A 17,247-nucleotide genomic window follows, 5' to 3' on the forward strand; every position below is an offset into this window, starting at 1 on the left:
TTTTAACTTAAATAAAAATTAAGAAAAAATATATCCAGTAACTTTACCACAAGTACCAAATAAAGGAGATTCTATAAGAGCTACTTGGAAGCCTGTGTCAATGTTAGATTTAGGGAAATTCAGGAAATCTGTGTTTTCGTATGGGATCCATTCACCATTTGTGAAGCAGATGATAAACATATCTGTTTGTTATAGGATTATCTTGGTAGATTGGATAAATATGATTAAAGCTGGAGTGCAATTATAATGGACTTCTTGGTTCAGAGAAGAGGTTAAGAATATTGAACAAAAGTCTAAAGCTAGAGTTATGGATATCTCCCAAGATCAAAAGAGACAACAAAAAGGTCAGAAAAACTCACAAAGTGAGTATATTGATAAATGTCTATAAATGAGAAGAGAACAAAATTAAAGGTAGGAACAAATGATGTTACCATTGAAGGTTTGGTAGACACAAGTATTGATGTAACAAATATATCACAAGAGTCTGGAAATACAAATTGTCTTTTTCAGGAGGTAAATGTTCAACTCTTAGGAACTGGAACTTTATCTCAGGTAAAACAGAAGGAGAGATGGCTCGAATGTATAGGGCCAAAGAGACAGAGAGGATTATTAAAGTCATATGTTGTTATGTTGTAATGAATTTGTGGGGACATAATTTATTACAGTAATGAAATACTCAGATAAACATTTTCCACAAATTAGAAACCAAACATAGATTAACTTATGGTTCTGGAAAATTTATAAGAAGGTATAAAGAACAATCACCAACTATTCAGGTATGCAGGAACATGACACAACAGCTGCTATTCTTCCTAAAACACCAACAGCCTTACATTTAAAATAGCTGGCAGACAAACGTGTATGGGTTGCACAATGGTCTTTAACAACAGAGAAACTTCAGGCTTTGGAAGAGCTGGTACAGGAGCAACTAAATGCTCAGCATATAGAGGAATCAACTGGCCCTTGGAATTCTCCTGTGTGTGTTATTAAAAAGAAATCAGAAAAATGGAGAATGGTACCAGATTTAAGAGCTGCTAATATGGTGATACCGTAAACGGGCTCTTTACAGTCTGGAATTCCTTTGCCTTTTGTATTGCTTAAAGGATGGTCTCTCATAGTTATTGATTTAAAAGATTGCTTCTTTAGTATACCATTACAAGAAAAGGACAGAGAAAAAATTACCTTCATAGTGCCTACGTATAACAACGCTCAGGCTTCTAAGAGATATCAATGGAAGGTTCTCCCACAGGAGCTGCACCCCGTGCCAATATTTTATAATGCAGTCCTTGGAAATAATGCACAAGCAATTCCCTCAATCTACAATTTGCCATTACACTGATGACATTTTATTATCTGTTTCAAATGTAGATAATTTAGAAAGAATATTTGAAGAAGTAAAGTAAAATTTGCTTTTGGGGGGATTACAAATTGTTCCTCAAAAAATACAAAGTGGAGATTCTGTTATTTAGCTTATAAATAGGTTTATAATAATTAGACCCCAAAAGGTAAAAATTGGGAGAGATTTATTGAAGACATTTAATGATTTTCAAAGATAGCCAGGAGACATTTCACATCTGTGGCATATTATTGGAATAGAACCTGATTAACTGATTAGTTTGTACAAATATTAGATGGTGACAAGAACTTAAATAATCTCAGGGAATTAACAGCTTAAGCTGCTAGACAAGTGGCATCAGTGGAAGATGAATTACAGGTTGTACATGTTGATCATATAGATCCAAAGCTTTACTGTATTATAGTCAAATTATCCTCTAAGCATTCTCCTACAGGAATTTTAATGCAGAGTGAAGACATTGTCATAGAATGGACCTTCTTACCACATAAACTGAGTAAAAAATTTAAAAAAATTATGTGGAAAAGATCTATGAGTTGATTCTAAAAGGAAAATTGAGACTTCATCAATTAGCAGGAATAGATCAAGCAGAGACTATGGTACTTTTTACTAATGATGACACTGACCAATTATTGGTAGACAGTGAACCCTAGTGAAGAGCTTGTAGTAATTTTTCAAACAAAGTGTAACAACAGTTATCCTAAAAGCAAGATAATTCAACTTATAAAGAAAACTAACTGGATTCTTCCTTGAGTTATATGAAAACACCAATAAATGGAGTCCTTACATTCTAAAATGATGCAAATAAATCAGGAAAAGAAGGTTATGAATCAGAATATTTAAGTAAAGTGCATCTAAGTCCTTATAATTCTAAAAGTCAGAATTATATTCTATGCTATTCTCATGGTGTTAGTAGATCATAAAGAACCTCTCAACATAGTTACTGATTCACAATACGCAGAAAGAGTTGTTTTACATATTGAAACCATTGAATTTACACCAGATGATACAGAGTTGACTTCATTGTTTGGTGACATGACCTGGTCAACGACAGGAATTATCCCATATATATATCACATACAGGTCTTCCGGTCCCTCTAGCACAAGGTAATCATGAAATTGGTAAACTATTGATAGTAAATTGCTAAGGACCTCAGAATAAGTCACCACATCAATAACAGAAGTTTGAAAAAATGGTTTTTCCATCACATGGCTACAAGCCAGTGAAATTATAAGGAAATATCTTACTTGACTTTATACAACCAAACTCTACTGCCTGCAGGAATTTACCAAACGTTATTCAAGGGAATGAAATCTGATAGATGGATGTGCTCCATTTTGTAGAATTTGGAAAATTAAAAAATATGCACCACGGGCCAGGCGTTGGTGGCACACGCCTTTAATCTCAGCACTCGGGAGGCAGATGCGGGTGGATCTCTGTGAGTTCGAGGCCAGCCTGGTCTCCAGAGCAAGTGCCATGATAGGCTTCAAAGTTATGCAGAGAAACCTTGTCTCTAAAAACCAATATACATATATATATATCACACCATTGATAGCTATTCATATTTTCATTGGGCAACTGCTTTGAATTGAGAAAAGGCTGATTCAGTAATTACATATTTGCTAGAAGTCATGGCCATAATGTCTATACCTGCACAAATAAAGACAGACAATATCCTAGCATATGTCTCTAAGAAAACATAAGAGTTTTGCTTATTATAAATATGCTTTAGCATATTACAGGTATACCACACAATCCTATAGGGCAGGCAGTTCCTGAAAGATCAAATCAAACTCTAAAGGATATGCTAAATAAACAGAAATGGATTATAAATAACTGCAAAATAGGTTGCATAGTGTTATAATAACTTTGAATTTTCTGAATGCTAATGAGAAAGGAATAGCAGCTGCAAAAAGACATTGAATAATAGGAAAAAATCTACAGAATTAAATCATCCAATATACTTTTAAAAGGTTTTTACCTCCTAAGGGAAGTCAGGATATATGTTACATTGGGAAAATTTGTTTCCACAGGTGAAGAAATGACATAGATACCATCAAAATTGATAAAGATTCAGTTTGGACAAGACACCATTTAATTAGAAGAGATGGTAATTCATCAAAGAGCATGGCTGTTTAATCTAACCTAACCTATAAAACTAACAAATGTTTTTCATTTGATTTAACTTGCTAAAGGAGAATTTCCCCAAAATTTTAGTTTTGGGGAAGGTTTTTACTTTTATCATTTCAGAAGAATAATGGTATCCATCTAAGGAATCAGGAGACCACTGAACAAATGGGACAAATAATCCAGAAAAATTGTCCCAAGGAAAGACATAAATTGGTCTATTGGTATATTATACTTCCAACAGGATTAAATGTCATAAATGTTCCCAAATGTTTGTCTCTGATTTTCTCTACAGACATATTGCATACGGTTCTTTTTATTCCCAGTCTAATTACAGATTAAAACTCAATTTGGAGTTGGAGTTTGGCTTTCTACTTCTCTAAACCAAGCATGCTTGTTAAAGAAAAATAAAAAAATCTCTGTCTCATGTCAGAAGAGCCACCTGATATGGAATAGAAGAAAAACAAATATTTAAGGACTATTGTATTGCCACTGAAAAACCTTAAGGGACCACTCAAAAGGCCCTATGCCAAAACTGGTTCATTCATTTCCTGCCACTGTGGATGATATTCCTTCCCTGAACAGTTAAGTAACCTTATGCATATTGAAAGAAAACATATTGTTCTTGATGAAAGAAGAGCTTTAGAATCTCAAATAAAAAATTCAGGAGAAACCATTGATGAAAGTTGATAAGGATTAGATTAGGACCCTCCTAAAATTTAGGGTTGGGGAAGGGTTTTGTTTTTGTCTTTCCAGAAAAGTAAAGTAACCCTCTTGAGGGATTTAAGACCTTTGGGCAAATAATTATCCAAAGAAGAATGGAGAACTACACAGAAAAAATTTACCAAGACAAGAAATAATCTGACCTACTGGTATCTCTGAAGTCTCCAAAAGGAAGAGTGAATGACCAGGTTGAGGTCATATACTTTTAATCCCACCACTTTGGGAGGTAAATTCAGGCAGATCTCAATGATTTCAGTCAAGTCTGATCCATAAAGTGAATTTAGGACAGAGAGGACTGTTAAAACATTGAAAATCTGTCTCAAAAATAAAAACAAAAAACAAAAAAATAAGCTGGGTAGTGGAGACACATGCCTTTAATCCCAGCACCCAGGAGGCAGCGGCAGTTGGATCTCTATGAGTTTGAGGCTAGCCTGGTCTACAAGAACTAGGTCTAGGACAGCCTCCAAACCACAGATAAACCCTGTCTCGGAAAAACCAAAACATAAAAAATAAAAAAGCAAAACAAACAAACAAAGTAAGATGGAACCCCACAGTAATTTCACTAAGACTATGATAACACTATTAACCTGAACAATAACTAAAGGTCAGCTTTGGACCACAAACACTGCTCAGTCAGGTGGAATATTTCATAATAACTACAAAAGAAAGGTTTGAATGTTTTCAACATAAAAGAAACTATAAATTTTTGACTTGCAAGAAAAGCTAATTCCACATGATTTGGTGACTGCATGCTACGTGGTTGTATCAACATATTATATTTTACTCGCAGAAAAAATGCCAAGTACTTGTTGGGAAGAATTGGGCAATGGAGAACAAATGCAATTTGATGATTATTCTTTCCACTCTACAAATGCTTACATGCACAGTCTTCATTCAGTGGGAGTTTGAGGAAAGCAGGTGCTCTTTTCAAAAATGACACTGTCAGGGTCACTTCTTCCCCAGCATTCCGAAGCACCTGAACCTGCAATTACAAAAGACTAAAATAATGTAGCCATCATTAGTTATACAATTCCTTACACTTGTCTGCCCTGGGCATTATTGATATTTTTTCCACCTCTTGGTTTTCCCTGGTTATCAGAAACACTTTGTGATAGATAAAAAGACAATTATATCAAGAGTGCTGTCATAGACCCAACACTCCTTGTGCTCATTGCTTTTGCTTTTACTGCAATCTTATAGACTGCCCTGAGAACCTCCCACTCACATCCATGGAATACCTCTTGAACTATATTTATTCTAGACAGTGTTAGAGATGAAATCACAAGTTATGCAGAATGGCAGATGTTAAGTAGTATTGGAGTTGATATGTCTGTTAATTTAATCACTGTTTATTGTGGATCTATTTTGTAGTGTACAATTGAGTAATCTTTAGTGGTAAAAGGAAAATAAACCAAAGGATACTTGTAAGGCTTCATCAATATATCCAACCCTTCTACAAACATTTACTAAATATTTTCCATTCCATGAAAAGCTGAGAAAACTAGGGCATTTAGTATCATCAGTAATTTTCAGCACTCGAAATATAGAATAAGTGGGTCAAGTTTTATCAATGAAAATCAGTCCTGAATTCTTTAAAATCAAAGCAACAAAAAGTAATCAATGGAAAACCAATTCAAGAAAGAGATGAAAGGAAAGCAGAGCCAGAGATGTGTAAGTCACAATGTAGTTGGAGCATATCACACAAACATGGATATGATTATCAACTTTGATGTAAACCACATGTAGAATTAAGACATACATTGCTCTTAGGCATGCAGACAATTTCCTTCCTGTTAGGAATTTTCTATGGTTTTGTAAGTTCTTTATCCCGAATAGAGAGGCTGTGCAATCAGAACACAGATCAGAGTTTCTAATACTGGCACTCCAGAAATCCAACCATGAAGAAAAGCCTAGGATGATAAGGCCCACCATTCCCATCAACTGGATCCCCGATCCTCTGTAATAGCTAACTGACTGGAAACCTCCAAGTAAAGGATCCCTTTCCAAATTAGTGATACCAGGAGGTGGCTCTAGAAAGCTCTTTTGCTTCTTTAGGACAAGCAAGCAGAGAACAGTGGGATTTCTAGTGAAAAAAAAAGATATATCAACTAGAACAGAATGTTGTAAATAAATTCTTTACTACATAGTTTAAAAGAATGAATAGCCATACCTGTGAATTTAGCAGTGAATCCCTTATTTAAAAAGAAACATAGGAAACTAATGTAGAATCTTTATTAAAAATATGTAACACAATTTTTAAATCTGGTAAAGATGAAATAAAAATTACTTAAGCAAAAAACAATTTAAAAGAGAATGCAACAACCAACTTGTGACAAAGTACGCAAAATTTTGGAATTGTAGGACAAGAAACATAAAATAAACTTTATAATACCTGACAAGAAATTACAATTGTGTGAATTCACTTGAAATATCATAAACATTCAGCAAAGAAATGTCAAATTATATTATAAAAAATTAAAACAGAATTCATAGAACAGAAAAAAATGACATAAGTAGAATTATTTCTAGAATAAAGAAGAGGATAATAGTGCTTGGTGATAAGGAAAACTGAATCACCAGGGGAAAAACCAGGGATAGGCATGCACATATGTGAATGTTCTTATTTGCCTTTAAATAAATAAAATGCCGAAATATGTAAAGATACTATATCTTGATCAGGAGATGCTAAATTTGTGTATATAACATTACTTACCAATAAAAACTGAATTTGTACAATTAATCATGTTGAAAAATTAAGTTTACCCAATATTGAATTAACAAAATTAAGTACAAGTCTGTAATAAATAATGAATAAGAGCAGAAACAAGCTGAAAAAGAAAAGCCACATAATCATCTCACTAGATGCTGAAAAAGCCTTTGACAAAATCCAACATTCCTTCATGATAAAGGCCTTGGAGAGATCAGAACATAGAGTAACAATCTAAGTCATAAAAAGTTAACAGTGTGACTATTATTAGGAAAAGGCAAATACTACTATAATTCTTTTACAGTTTCTAAAGATGATAAATGCCAGGTTATGCTAAGGCTGTGGAGGTAGGAGAATTATCATAGCTGGCTGACAGAAATGAATGAAGTGTATGTGGGCATTAGCATGCAATCACAATGTCAGGCATTGCACACATATATGATTAGTTTTTTTCTTGGTATTTTTATTAATCACACAAAATGTGTTCCATTACATTTCATATGTATATGTGATTGTACCTAAACATTTGTAGTCATGCTCACTCCAACCTTCATCACTCCTTTTTCTTCTCATTGCCCTGTCTTTCCCAAGATGGTGTCTTCAACTTTCATGTCTTATATGTGTTGTTAAATGTATGTTCAAGAGAGAATATGAGAGATGATATAATAAGACCCCTTTCATACTTTCATGTGACCTCTCTATAAACATACACACACTCCACATATGAAAGAGAACCCTTTTATGTCAAGGGCCATGAGAAATACAACAGGATAATTAAGATTTAACAGGCTGACCTACCACAGGTTTCTCTTGTCTGTAATTTCTCTCATGAGTTGCTTCAACTGTTCCCTAAGAATACCTCTTGATCTGTCCCACAGCTTGTGTGTGTTTAATCTCATGAAAATATTACATCTACTTGGTACATACGTCTGTGGGAAATAAGAAGGATGATTTCATTGGGTTGTATAATCTTGATATATAGAATATATACTGCGTGCTTTGTATTTTCAAATAGGCCTCAGAGAAAGGAACTCTTTTTCACTGGGACATCAGCTGTAAGAGTGCTCACTGCTTACCCTAAGGCTGGAAGCCACAGTTTCCATATTGCACACTATATAGCCTTAGCTTTTTCCCTTCGATATAGTACAGAGAAGTTCCCTTTAATCAGCTGACATTTGGTAAAAATGTTAATAGAGATCAAATGCTACACATTTTCCTTACACAGCTATTGCCAGTTACAAATGCTGTGTTTCCAGCTGCTGGAAAAGCAAAAGCCAGTATGTAGAAAGCACAGAGATACATTATCTCTTCACCTCCTTGGTGCCTACAGTTACCAATTACAAACTTCTAGCTCAACAATCCACATGACTGTAATTTTACATACAAACACTCCTTCTCCCATCTTAGAAAACACAGCCCCTTACTGCATTAGCCCTCACAGCCTATTCAGCAGTGCCAGGACATGTCACAAGTCATGTCCCCTTTGAGACTAAAGTTTACACAGACATTTTACAAGTAATGTCCCCTCTGAGACATGAGGTTCCTGATTTTGTCAGATCTTATCTGCCCACCTGGCCCAGAAATATTCATAAATGTTTATGCTTGTTATTGGCAGAGAATTGCTAATTAAGGAATGCCATTACCTTCCTTAATACCTAAAGGATGGCCTATCATAGTCATTGATCTAAAAGACTGTTTTTTCACAATACCGTTACAGGAAAATGATAGAGAAAAATTTACATTTACTTTACCAACTCTTAATAATTCACAGCCAGTTAGGAGATATCAGTGGAGGGTTTTGCCACAAGGAATGCTAAATTGTCCTACTTTATGTCAACACTTTGTACAGCAACCTTTGGAAATAATTCATAAGAAATTTTCACAATCTCTTGTTTATCATTACATGGATGATATTCTTTTTTCAGATTCTAATAAGGAAACTTTGGAACGTATGTTTGAAATGGTGAAGGAAGTTCTGCCCCATTGGGGGTTACAGATTGCCCCAAAAAAGATACAAAGAGGAGATTCTATTAACTATTTAGGCTACAAGATAGACTTACAAAGAATCAGACCTCAAAAGGTACAAATTAGGAGAGATCATTATCAAACTCTTAATTCTCTTCAGAAATTATTAGGGGAAATTTCTCAATTACAGACAATTATTGGTGTAGAAGGACATGACTTAAAGCATTTAAAAATGGCCCTTAAAGGTGATAAGGACCTAAACAGTCTGAGAATATTATCTGCTGAAGCAGAAAAAGAGTTACAATGGGTAGAAAACAGAATATTGGATGCGCATGTAGATCGGATAAACCTTGATTTAGACTGTATTCTGGCTATCTTGCCATCCAGAGAATACCCTTCTGGAATTCTGATGCAAAGGGAAGACACTATATTGGAATGGATATTTCTGCCACATAAACAGAATAAAAGGTTAAAGACATATATAGAAAAGATTTCTGATTTGATTTTAAAGGGTAAATTAAGACTTTGTCAGCTGACTGGAAAAGATCCAGCAGAAATTATAGTACCTTTAACTAATGAAGAAATTTCCTCCTTGTGGAAGGATAATGAATATTGGCAAATAGCTCTTACTGACTTTTTGGGGACAATTAGCAACAACTGTCCCCAAACTGACAGAATTAAATTCATAAAAAAGACAGTCTGGATTCTTCCACGTATTGTAAGACAAACTCCCATTTCTGGAGTTCTTACCTTCTACACTGATGCCAACAAATCAGGTAAGGCAGGTTATAAAGCAGGTGAGGTAAGTAAAGTAGTTCAAAGTCCATATACATCTGTACAGAAGGCAGAATTATATGCAATTCTCATGGTACTTAAGGATTTTACAGAACCTCTTAATATAGTTACTGATTCCCAATTTGCAGAGAGAGTCGTGTTACACATTGAGACTGCAGAATTTGTTCCTGATAATACAGAATTAACTTTTCTGTTTTTACAATTACAGGAAACTATCAGAAACAGAAGTAATCCTATATACATTCCACATATCAGATCCCATACGGGTCTGCCAGGCCCACTAGCACACGGCAATGATGAGATTGATCATTTATTAATTGGAAGTGTGCTAGAAGCCTCAGAATTTCATAAGAAACATCATGTAAATAGCAAAGGTTTGAAAACGGACTTCTCTATCACTTGGCAACAAGCCAAGGAGATAGTGAGAAACTGTCCTACTTGTTCCTTTTATAGTCAAACTCCATTGCCAGCAGGTTGTAATTCTAAGGGCATTTGGAAAAATGAGTTTTGACAGATGGATGTCTTTCTCTTTACAGAGTTTAGAAACTTGAAATATGTACATCATACTATAGACATATTCTCAGGGTTCCAATCGGCTACTGCTCTTAACTCTAAAAAAGCTGATTCTGTTCTTACACACCTCCTAAAGATGATGGCAGTTATGGGTATACCTACACAAACAAAAACTAACAATGCTCCAACATATGTCTCTACAAAATTAGAAAAATTTTTCAAATATTATAACATAAAACATGTTACTGGTATACCACACAATCCTACAGAACAAGCAGTGTTGAGCAATCTAATAGAACATTTAAGGAGATACTCAACAAGCAAGCTTAAAAGACTAAACCCCCCAAACATAGGTTACATAATGCTTTATTAACACTAAACTTTCTTAATGCCAATAAAAAAGGACAAACAACTACAGAAAGACACTAGACTATGAAAAAAACTACTAAACTCAATCAGCCGGTATACTTCAAAGATGCACCAACTTCTAAATGGAAACCAGGACATGTGCTACGTTGGGGTTGGGGTTTTACATTGGTTTCCACAGGAGAAAAAAAACTTTAGATACCATCAAAGTTGATCAAGATTCGAGTAAAAAAGAACAAACCTCTCGACGAGGACAAATGACAGGTATTCTACTAAGGTCTATCTTATAAACTAAATAGAAACCTCACAAAGGAAAGGGAAGTGTTTTACTTTTATCTTCACAGAAAAACTCATCTTCAGAAGACAAAGGACACTACATGGGTAGATACTTTAAAAAAAATGGTAGCTATAACCATCAAATAGAAGGAATGTGCCATACGGTAAACTTTACAGCTGTCTCTCAAAAAAACTCTATTTCTTTTTATTTCCTAGTCCCTATTCAATTAACCAATGCTGGGTTTAGAGGTGGATTTGGCTTTCCTCCTCTAAAATCCAAGCACGTTATTTAACTAAACTTTAGTGTTTCTGTGTTGTATCAAGAAGCCAATTGATATAATACAAAATAAAAAAAGAATTTGGGGACTGTCTTGTCTTTTCTTGGATCTTTCTCTCAAGGTGTACACCCTCTCATAATTGTTATGCTCTCATGGTTACATTCCCCAGCATGTGTACATACACAAACAAACATTTCTCTACTAACTGTTTATGTTTGAGTTCCACACAGCCAATAAAGACCTGCCTGACAGCAATCCCTAGACACCCTAGAAAAAAAATGGGCCACACCTCCTCGACTGCACTAGATCCAGCTTACTCCATTTCAATGGACACTCCGGCCAGAGGTTCGGGTACTGACTTCAATCAAGTTAAGGATTTCAAGCGAGATCTTCAATCAAGTGAATCCCATGTATCATGGACTGGATACAATTCACTCACGACTTTCACTACACTAACATTTTCTTCCTACACCACATGACCATCATCATCCCATTTCAGCAGGAAGTAACTTGGAGGATGCTATGCCCCCTTCCCCCATTGTTGTCACTTAGGATAGTGTATATACCTAGTTAGGGATAGCTTCCTATTGTTTATGGTTGGATTTGGAAGGAGGTGTTCAGGCCTGGACATTTCTCTCAGATTACTTTAGAGTTTAGTTAAAATAGATAGTTAGGATGTGACATATCTTCTTATATTTTACCTTTATGATTGTTAATTTTGGATACTTTACACTGTTAAGTTTTAATCCTCTTTTAGACTAAAAGGGGAATTGTAGGGGAAGCTGTAGCCACGCCTACTTAGGGGCTGGCTACAGGTGTTCCTGACCACGCTTTCGAGGGCATGGTCAGGGTGACGTAGAATGTGGCTTTCAGGGGACTGTGTTTCTGTTTCGGTTTCACTTTGGTACTTGCGGTACAGACTGCTGCCACGCCGGCTGGCTAGGTCGCTCTGTAAGTGAGGCTTTTCCCTATTAAATGCCCCTATATTTCTACCTGAGTCTGTATTGGTAATTTCCCACTTCAGAGAACTTTTCACCAATATGAAAGAAATGGTGTCCTGGGGCAAGATGCCATGAAAGATTGAATCTTGTGAAAATGTAAATTAATTTGACAAAAGAGAGTTTAATTTGAGAACAGTGTTGAAGGCCTTCCAACCCCTTAAAATCATATGACTGGAAAGCATTTTCTCAGTGAAAAAATGTCTCTCTTAGGGCCCTCCTTGTTTCCTAGCTTCTCTGGCAGTGTAGATTGTAGGCTGGTAATCCTTTGCTCTATCTCTAAAATCCATGTATGAGTACATTCAATGTTTGTCTTTTTGTGACTGGATTACCTCAGTCAGAATGGTTTCTTCTAATTCCATCCATTTGCCTGCAAATTTCAAGATTCCATTTTTTTCCCGCTGAGTAGTACTCTGTTGTATAAATGTAACACATTTTCTCTATCCATTCTTCAGTTGAGAGGAATCTAGGATGCTTCCAGGTTCTGTTTTCTTTATTGTCTCTATATCAGTTTTCAGGTCTTGAACTGTCTGAATTGTTTCCTTCAGTTGTTCAATTGTATTTTCTTGGCTTTCCTTAAGGGATTTGTTGGTTTCTGGTATTTTTTTTCTCCCTTTCATTAAGGGATTTTTTTTCATATCCTCTTTGAGGCCCTCTATCATTTTCATGAAGACCTTTTTTAAGGTCATTCTTTTCTGCTTCATCTGTGTTGGGATGTTCAGGTCTTGCTTGTGTAGAGTCCCTAGATTCTGGTGGTGTCACACTGGTTTTTCTGTTGTTCAATGTGTTTTCCCTGCACATATTCAAAGGAAATTGAAGACTTCTACAGGATTTTCAACAAAGAGTGTCTAAAAGATGACCTCAATATGCTTTTGTAACTACAAAATTATTGGTAAACACCAGCAGACCATGATACCCAGCTCTCTGCAATAGCACTACTTGTGAAATGGAAATTTTACATAGATATTTGCAGCTTCCCTGCTGAGATTTTAAATGTATAAGTCATCAGAATAACTGCTTTTTGATCCTTGAGCGTATTTTAAATGTAGTTTTCTTTATCTCTTTCAGTAAGAACTCAATGGTATTTATTTAATTGTGACCAACATTTCCCCAGATGTCTACCACTTTGATTAAGTTTTATAATGCCATTTCATTATCTGCAATAGAGACTAACCTATCTATGGAAGTATGGATTAGAAGAAATTTACTGTTTAACTGTTTATAAATGTAGCTGAAACTCAGCTTCCATGTCCCAGCTGTATTAAATTAGAATGTTTGTATATGCCCCAACACATGTAAAATCATGCAAGAAACTGCCATAATGAAAATGTGGGTAAATCTACCCTTTGTCTCTTCATCAATTCCTTCTCCTTTTTACACCTTTCTCTACACACACACACACACACACACACACACACACACACTTACAGAACACATTGCCAATTGCCCCAATGCCATTTAAAAATTTACAGAAATCAATACTTTTCTCATAAACCTTCAAGCATTTGAAAAAATTACATGTATACTTCAATTTGAAATACATTTCATCATGATAGTACTTCTAAGTGTATTTTAAGAGTAAAAATTGGTTGAAAGACACTTAGAATTGGTAATATGCTACATTATTTTGTACTTTCATAATTAAATTGAATTTGAGATATGATAGCATTAGAAAAAAGTAAACTCACCACTTCTTCATGTCTGTATTTCCTCACATTAATCCCATTTATCTGCAATGAAAGAAAATACTTAGTTTCAAGTAGTGTACTGTAAATTGGCTTTTGTTTGCATCTATAAAGACAATAATGAGATATATACCTGTAGAATTGCATCTCCGATGAAAAGCAGTCCTGACAGCTCCGCTGTGAATAAGAAAAAAAATTGAATACACCTTGGCATTTGTCAAATAAATAAAGATGTTTTGTCTTAAGGTTAAAACTGTAAACAAGCTATGTCTTTTCTATGGTTAGTATTTCATAGGGTCACACACAATGTAAACTCAAAGTATTAATATGATTTTTTTTCAGTTGCTGGAATAGGCAGACATTTCTTTTTGGTTCTAGAAATTTATAACCTTACAGTTATTAAAACATGGTCAGTCCCCTCCCAACTTTGTGACTTTTTTCCTTTTTCAAAAATGCCAATTAGTGTGGCCCAAATACTTTTGGATGTGAGGCTTTCCAGTTTAGCATGTTTGACTTTTCAGATGATACATTCTGGAAGTGTAACTACATCTTGGAAAGTTGGAAGAATGAGTATGAATGTGATCAAGGCATGTTATTAACAGTTTTCTAAGACGTGTGTGTGTGTGTGTGAGTGTGTGTGTGGTGTGTGTGTGTGAGTGTGTGTGTGTGTGTGAGTGTGTGTGTGTGTGTGTGTGTGAGTGTGTGTGTGTGTGTGTGTGAGTGTGTGTGTGTGTGTGTGTGAGTGTGTGTGTGATGTGTGTGTGTGTGAGTGTGTGTGTGTGTGTGTGTGAGTGTGTGTGTGTGTGTGTGAGTGTGTGTGTGTGTGTGAGTGTGTGTGTGAGTGTGTGTGTGTGTGTGAGTGTGTGTGTGAGTGTGTGTGTGTGTGTGTGTGAGTGTGTGTGTGTGTGTGTGTGTGTGTGTGTGTGTGTGTGTGTGAGTGTGTGTGTGTGAGTGTGTGTGTGTGTGTGTGTGTGGTGTGTGTGTGAGTGTGTGAGTGTGTGTGAGTGTGTGTGTGTGAGAGTGTGTGTGAGTGTGTGTGTGTGAGTGTGTGTGTGAGTGTGTGTGAGTGTGTGAGTGTGTCTGAGTGTGTGTGTGAGAGTGTGTGTGAGTGCGTGTGAGTGTGTGAGTGTGTGTGAGTGTGTGAGTGTGTGAGTGTGTGAGTGTGTGAGTGTGAGTGTGTGAGTGTGTGAGTGTGAGTGTGTGTGAGTGTGTGTGTGGTGTGTGTGTGAGTGTGTGAGTGTGTGTGAGTGTGTGTGTGTGTGTGAGTGTGTGTGTGAGTGTATGAGTGTGTGAGTGTGAGTGTGTGTGAGTGAGTGTGCATGCCTGTGTAATATATACATATTATGTATGCATATTCATTCACATTTGGTCACTTTTCTTAGTGCATTTACAGTATAATATCTCCATGCAAATACCTCAGATTTAGACTTTCCATCTGTCTGTTCTATGCTCTGTTCTATTACTTTGCTGTTTTCTTGATAATTGCCAATAAACACTTGATTTATCTGTGATAGTTTTTAGATGAAGCCTCATATGAAGTGAGTAAAATTGAGAAATCTATCGAATATGGATTTGTCCACTAAATGTGTCTTCATTTTTCGATCTTTAACCAACAGTTCAGATGTGTCTTAATTGTGTCATTTCACATATGGTCAATTAATACATGGCCATTTGAACTATGTGAATCCATCATTTTCCCTTTCTGTTCTGTAGGAGGAACAAGGGAAACTGAAGAACCAGATTTGACTTCTCACTATATGAGGCTTGGAATCCAGGGGAGCCACATCGATACCAGTTAGTGAGCGTGGGATTACAGAGGACTGACCACTTCAGGGTTAGCTAAGCACATTACCTCTTTGCTCCTTGGAGATTTTGGAAATGACAACTGGAATGTTATGTTCTGCACCTCCCTAGAAAGAGACAGTCATACATCATATTTTTAAGTCAGCTTTTAGCCAAAAAATTTAAAAATAACAAATAAACAAAAACTGCAAGCTATAAATATTGCATCTAATGAATACTAAGCAGAATTGAAATAAATTTGTAGAATTTCTTTTAAATAAGCTTGTCCATGAAGCTTGGATAAGTAATGGGTTTTTGTTGGTTGGTTGGTTGGTTGGTTGGTTTTTCAAGACAGGGTTTCTCTGTGGCTTTGGAGGCTGTCCTGGAACTAGCCCTTATAGACCAGGCTCGTCTTGAACTCACAGAGATCTGCCTGCCTCTGCCTCCCGAGTGTTGGGATTAAAGGTGAGCGCCACCACTTCCTGGTGTAGTATTTAGTGGTTTTGTAATGACATTTAATAATTAGTAATAACTGACTATAAAATTTTTATTTCTCAAATAAAATTCATAATGTTAGTAATGACATTCTCTTCAAAATCCATTATGGGAAAGCAAGGCATCTTGACATTTGTTATGTAGGATTCCACACATCAGATATTTTATATATTTCAATTCTCTGACTATTCTATTCTGGCAAACACACACTCTTTCAGTAATTCATTTTGAGTGCTAAATAACCAGAGAGACCTTCTGCCTATACAGATGGATAAACAAAATCATGAGATGTCTAAGTGTGATGGGAACAGAACTACCTGTGTTTCCTAATTAGTATTAGACTCCTGCGTGTAAAAGCATAGGCTAACCAATTATCATCCAAGAATCCAACAGCGGCCCTTGGCTCAAATATGAAAAGAAGGAAGTGCAATAAGGAATCAAAATTTTTATAAAAGCAAATAAACAATTCTTAGAATCATACAGTTTCACCCCAACAGTGTAAGAAGTTTGGGTGTGTTCGGTGATAAACCAAGGACATATATAAACAAGTGAAGTGTTGTGTAGAGACGGAGTATACATGTTTAGCACAGGTGGTTGAAGGGGCCATCTAGAGTCACTGGTGGTGCTCTGTGCTTAGAATAAATAACTCCCTAAGCTGCCCATCAGTATAATTACAACATTTTAGAACATGCTCACTGATGGCATTCATTTCCAATGCTGAGTAGAATTAGATATGAGATGGAAAATCACTTAAAAATAGTACTCAACTATAATTTTAAACTTTTATGTATTTTATTTTTATTGCTGAGAAAGGGGAAAATAAGAGTAAAAGTAAAATCTTACTTAAGTTGTTCTTCAAAGCCACTAATCAGCTCATTTTAAACCTAATACATCCTACCAACCATCCCTAGGTCTGTCTACCCCAGCCTCCACCAAACGCAAAAAGAGGCATTGTTACAGACTGTTATGGCCCAAACTCAGTACCAACAATTTAACCTATATGCCAATCCTATCTAAGGTTCATTGGTAAAGTATTGGGTAAAATACTGACAATAAAGTGTTGCTGGCATCGTTGCCTATTGAATTTAGAAAATGGACTCCAAAATGGTGAGCTGAAGGGATACATGCACATTGAATGCACAGTGGAGTCCACAACAGCGAGGGCTGAAGATTCATCCTCAC

The 17,247-nt window shown here is 35.8% G+C and overlaps 1 protein-coding gene across 1 annotated transcript in view; it reads right to left on the reverse strand.

Annotated features, from left to right (window-relative positions):
• Sntg1 (syntrophin gamma 1) overlaps positions 1-17,247 on the reverse strand; it is a 302,539-nt gene that overhangs the window by 233,868 nt on the left and 51,424 nt on the right. The window contains exons 4-7 of the mRNA XM_035438749.1: positions 15,641-15,698; positions 13,922-13,965; positions 13,792-13,833; positions 5,085-5,187 (exon numbers count right to left, since the gene is read on the reverse strand). Of these exons, the coding sequence (XP_035294640.1) occupies positions 5,085-5,187; positions 13,792-13,833; positions 13,922-13,965; positions 15,641-15,698 (247 nt within the window). The remainder of the gene's footprint in view (positions 1-5,084; positions 5,188-13,791; positions 13,834-13,921; positions 13,966-15,640; positions 15,699-17,247) is intronic.

The sequence above is a fragment of the Cricetulus griseus genome, chromosome 2 (genome assembly GCF_003668045.3).
Source record: "Cricetulus griseus strain 17A/GY chromosome 2, alternate assembly CriGri-PICRH-1.0, whole genome shotgun sequence".
Lineage (NCBI taxonomy): Eukaryota > Metazoa > Chordata > Mammalia > Rodentia > Cricetidae > Cricetulus > Cricetulus griseus.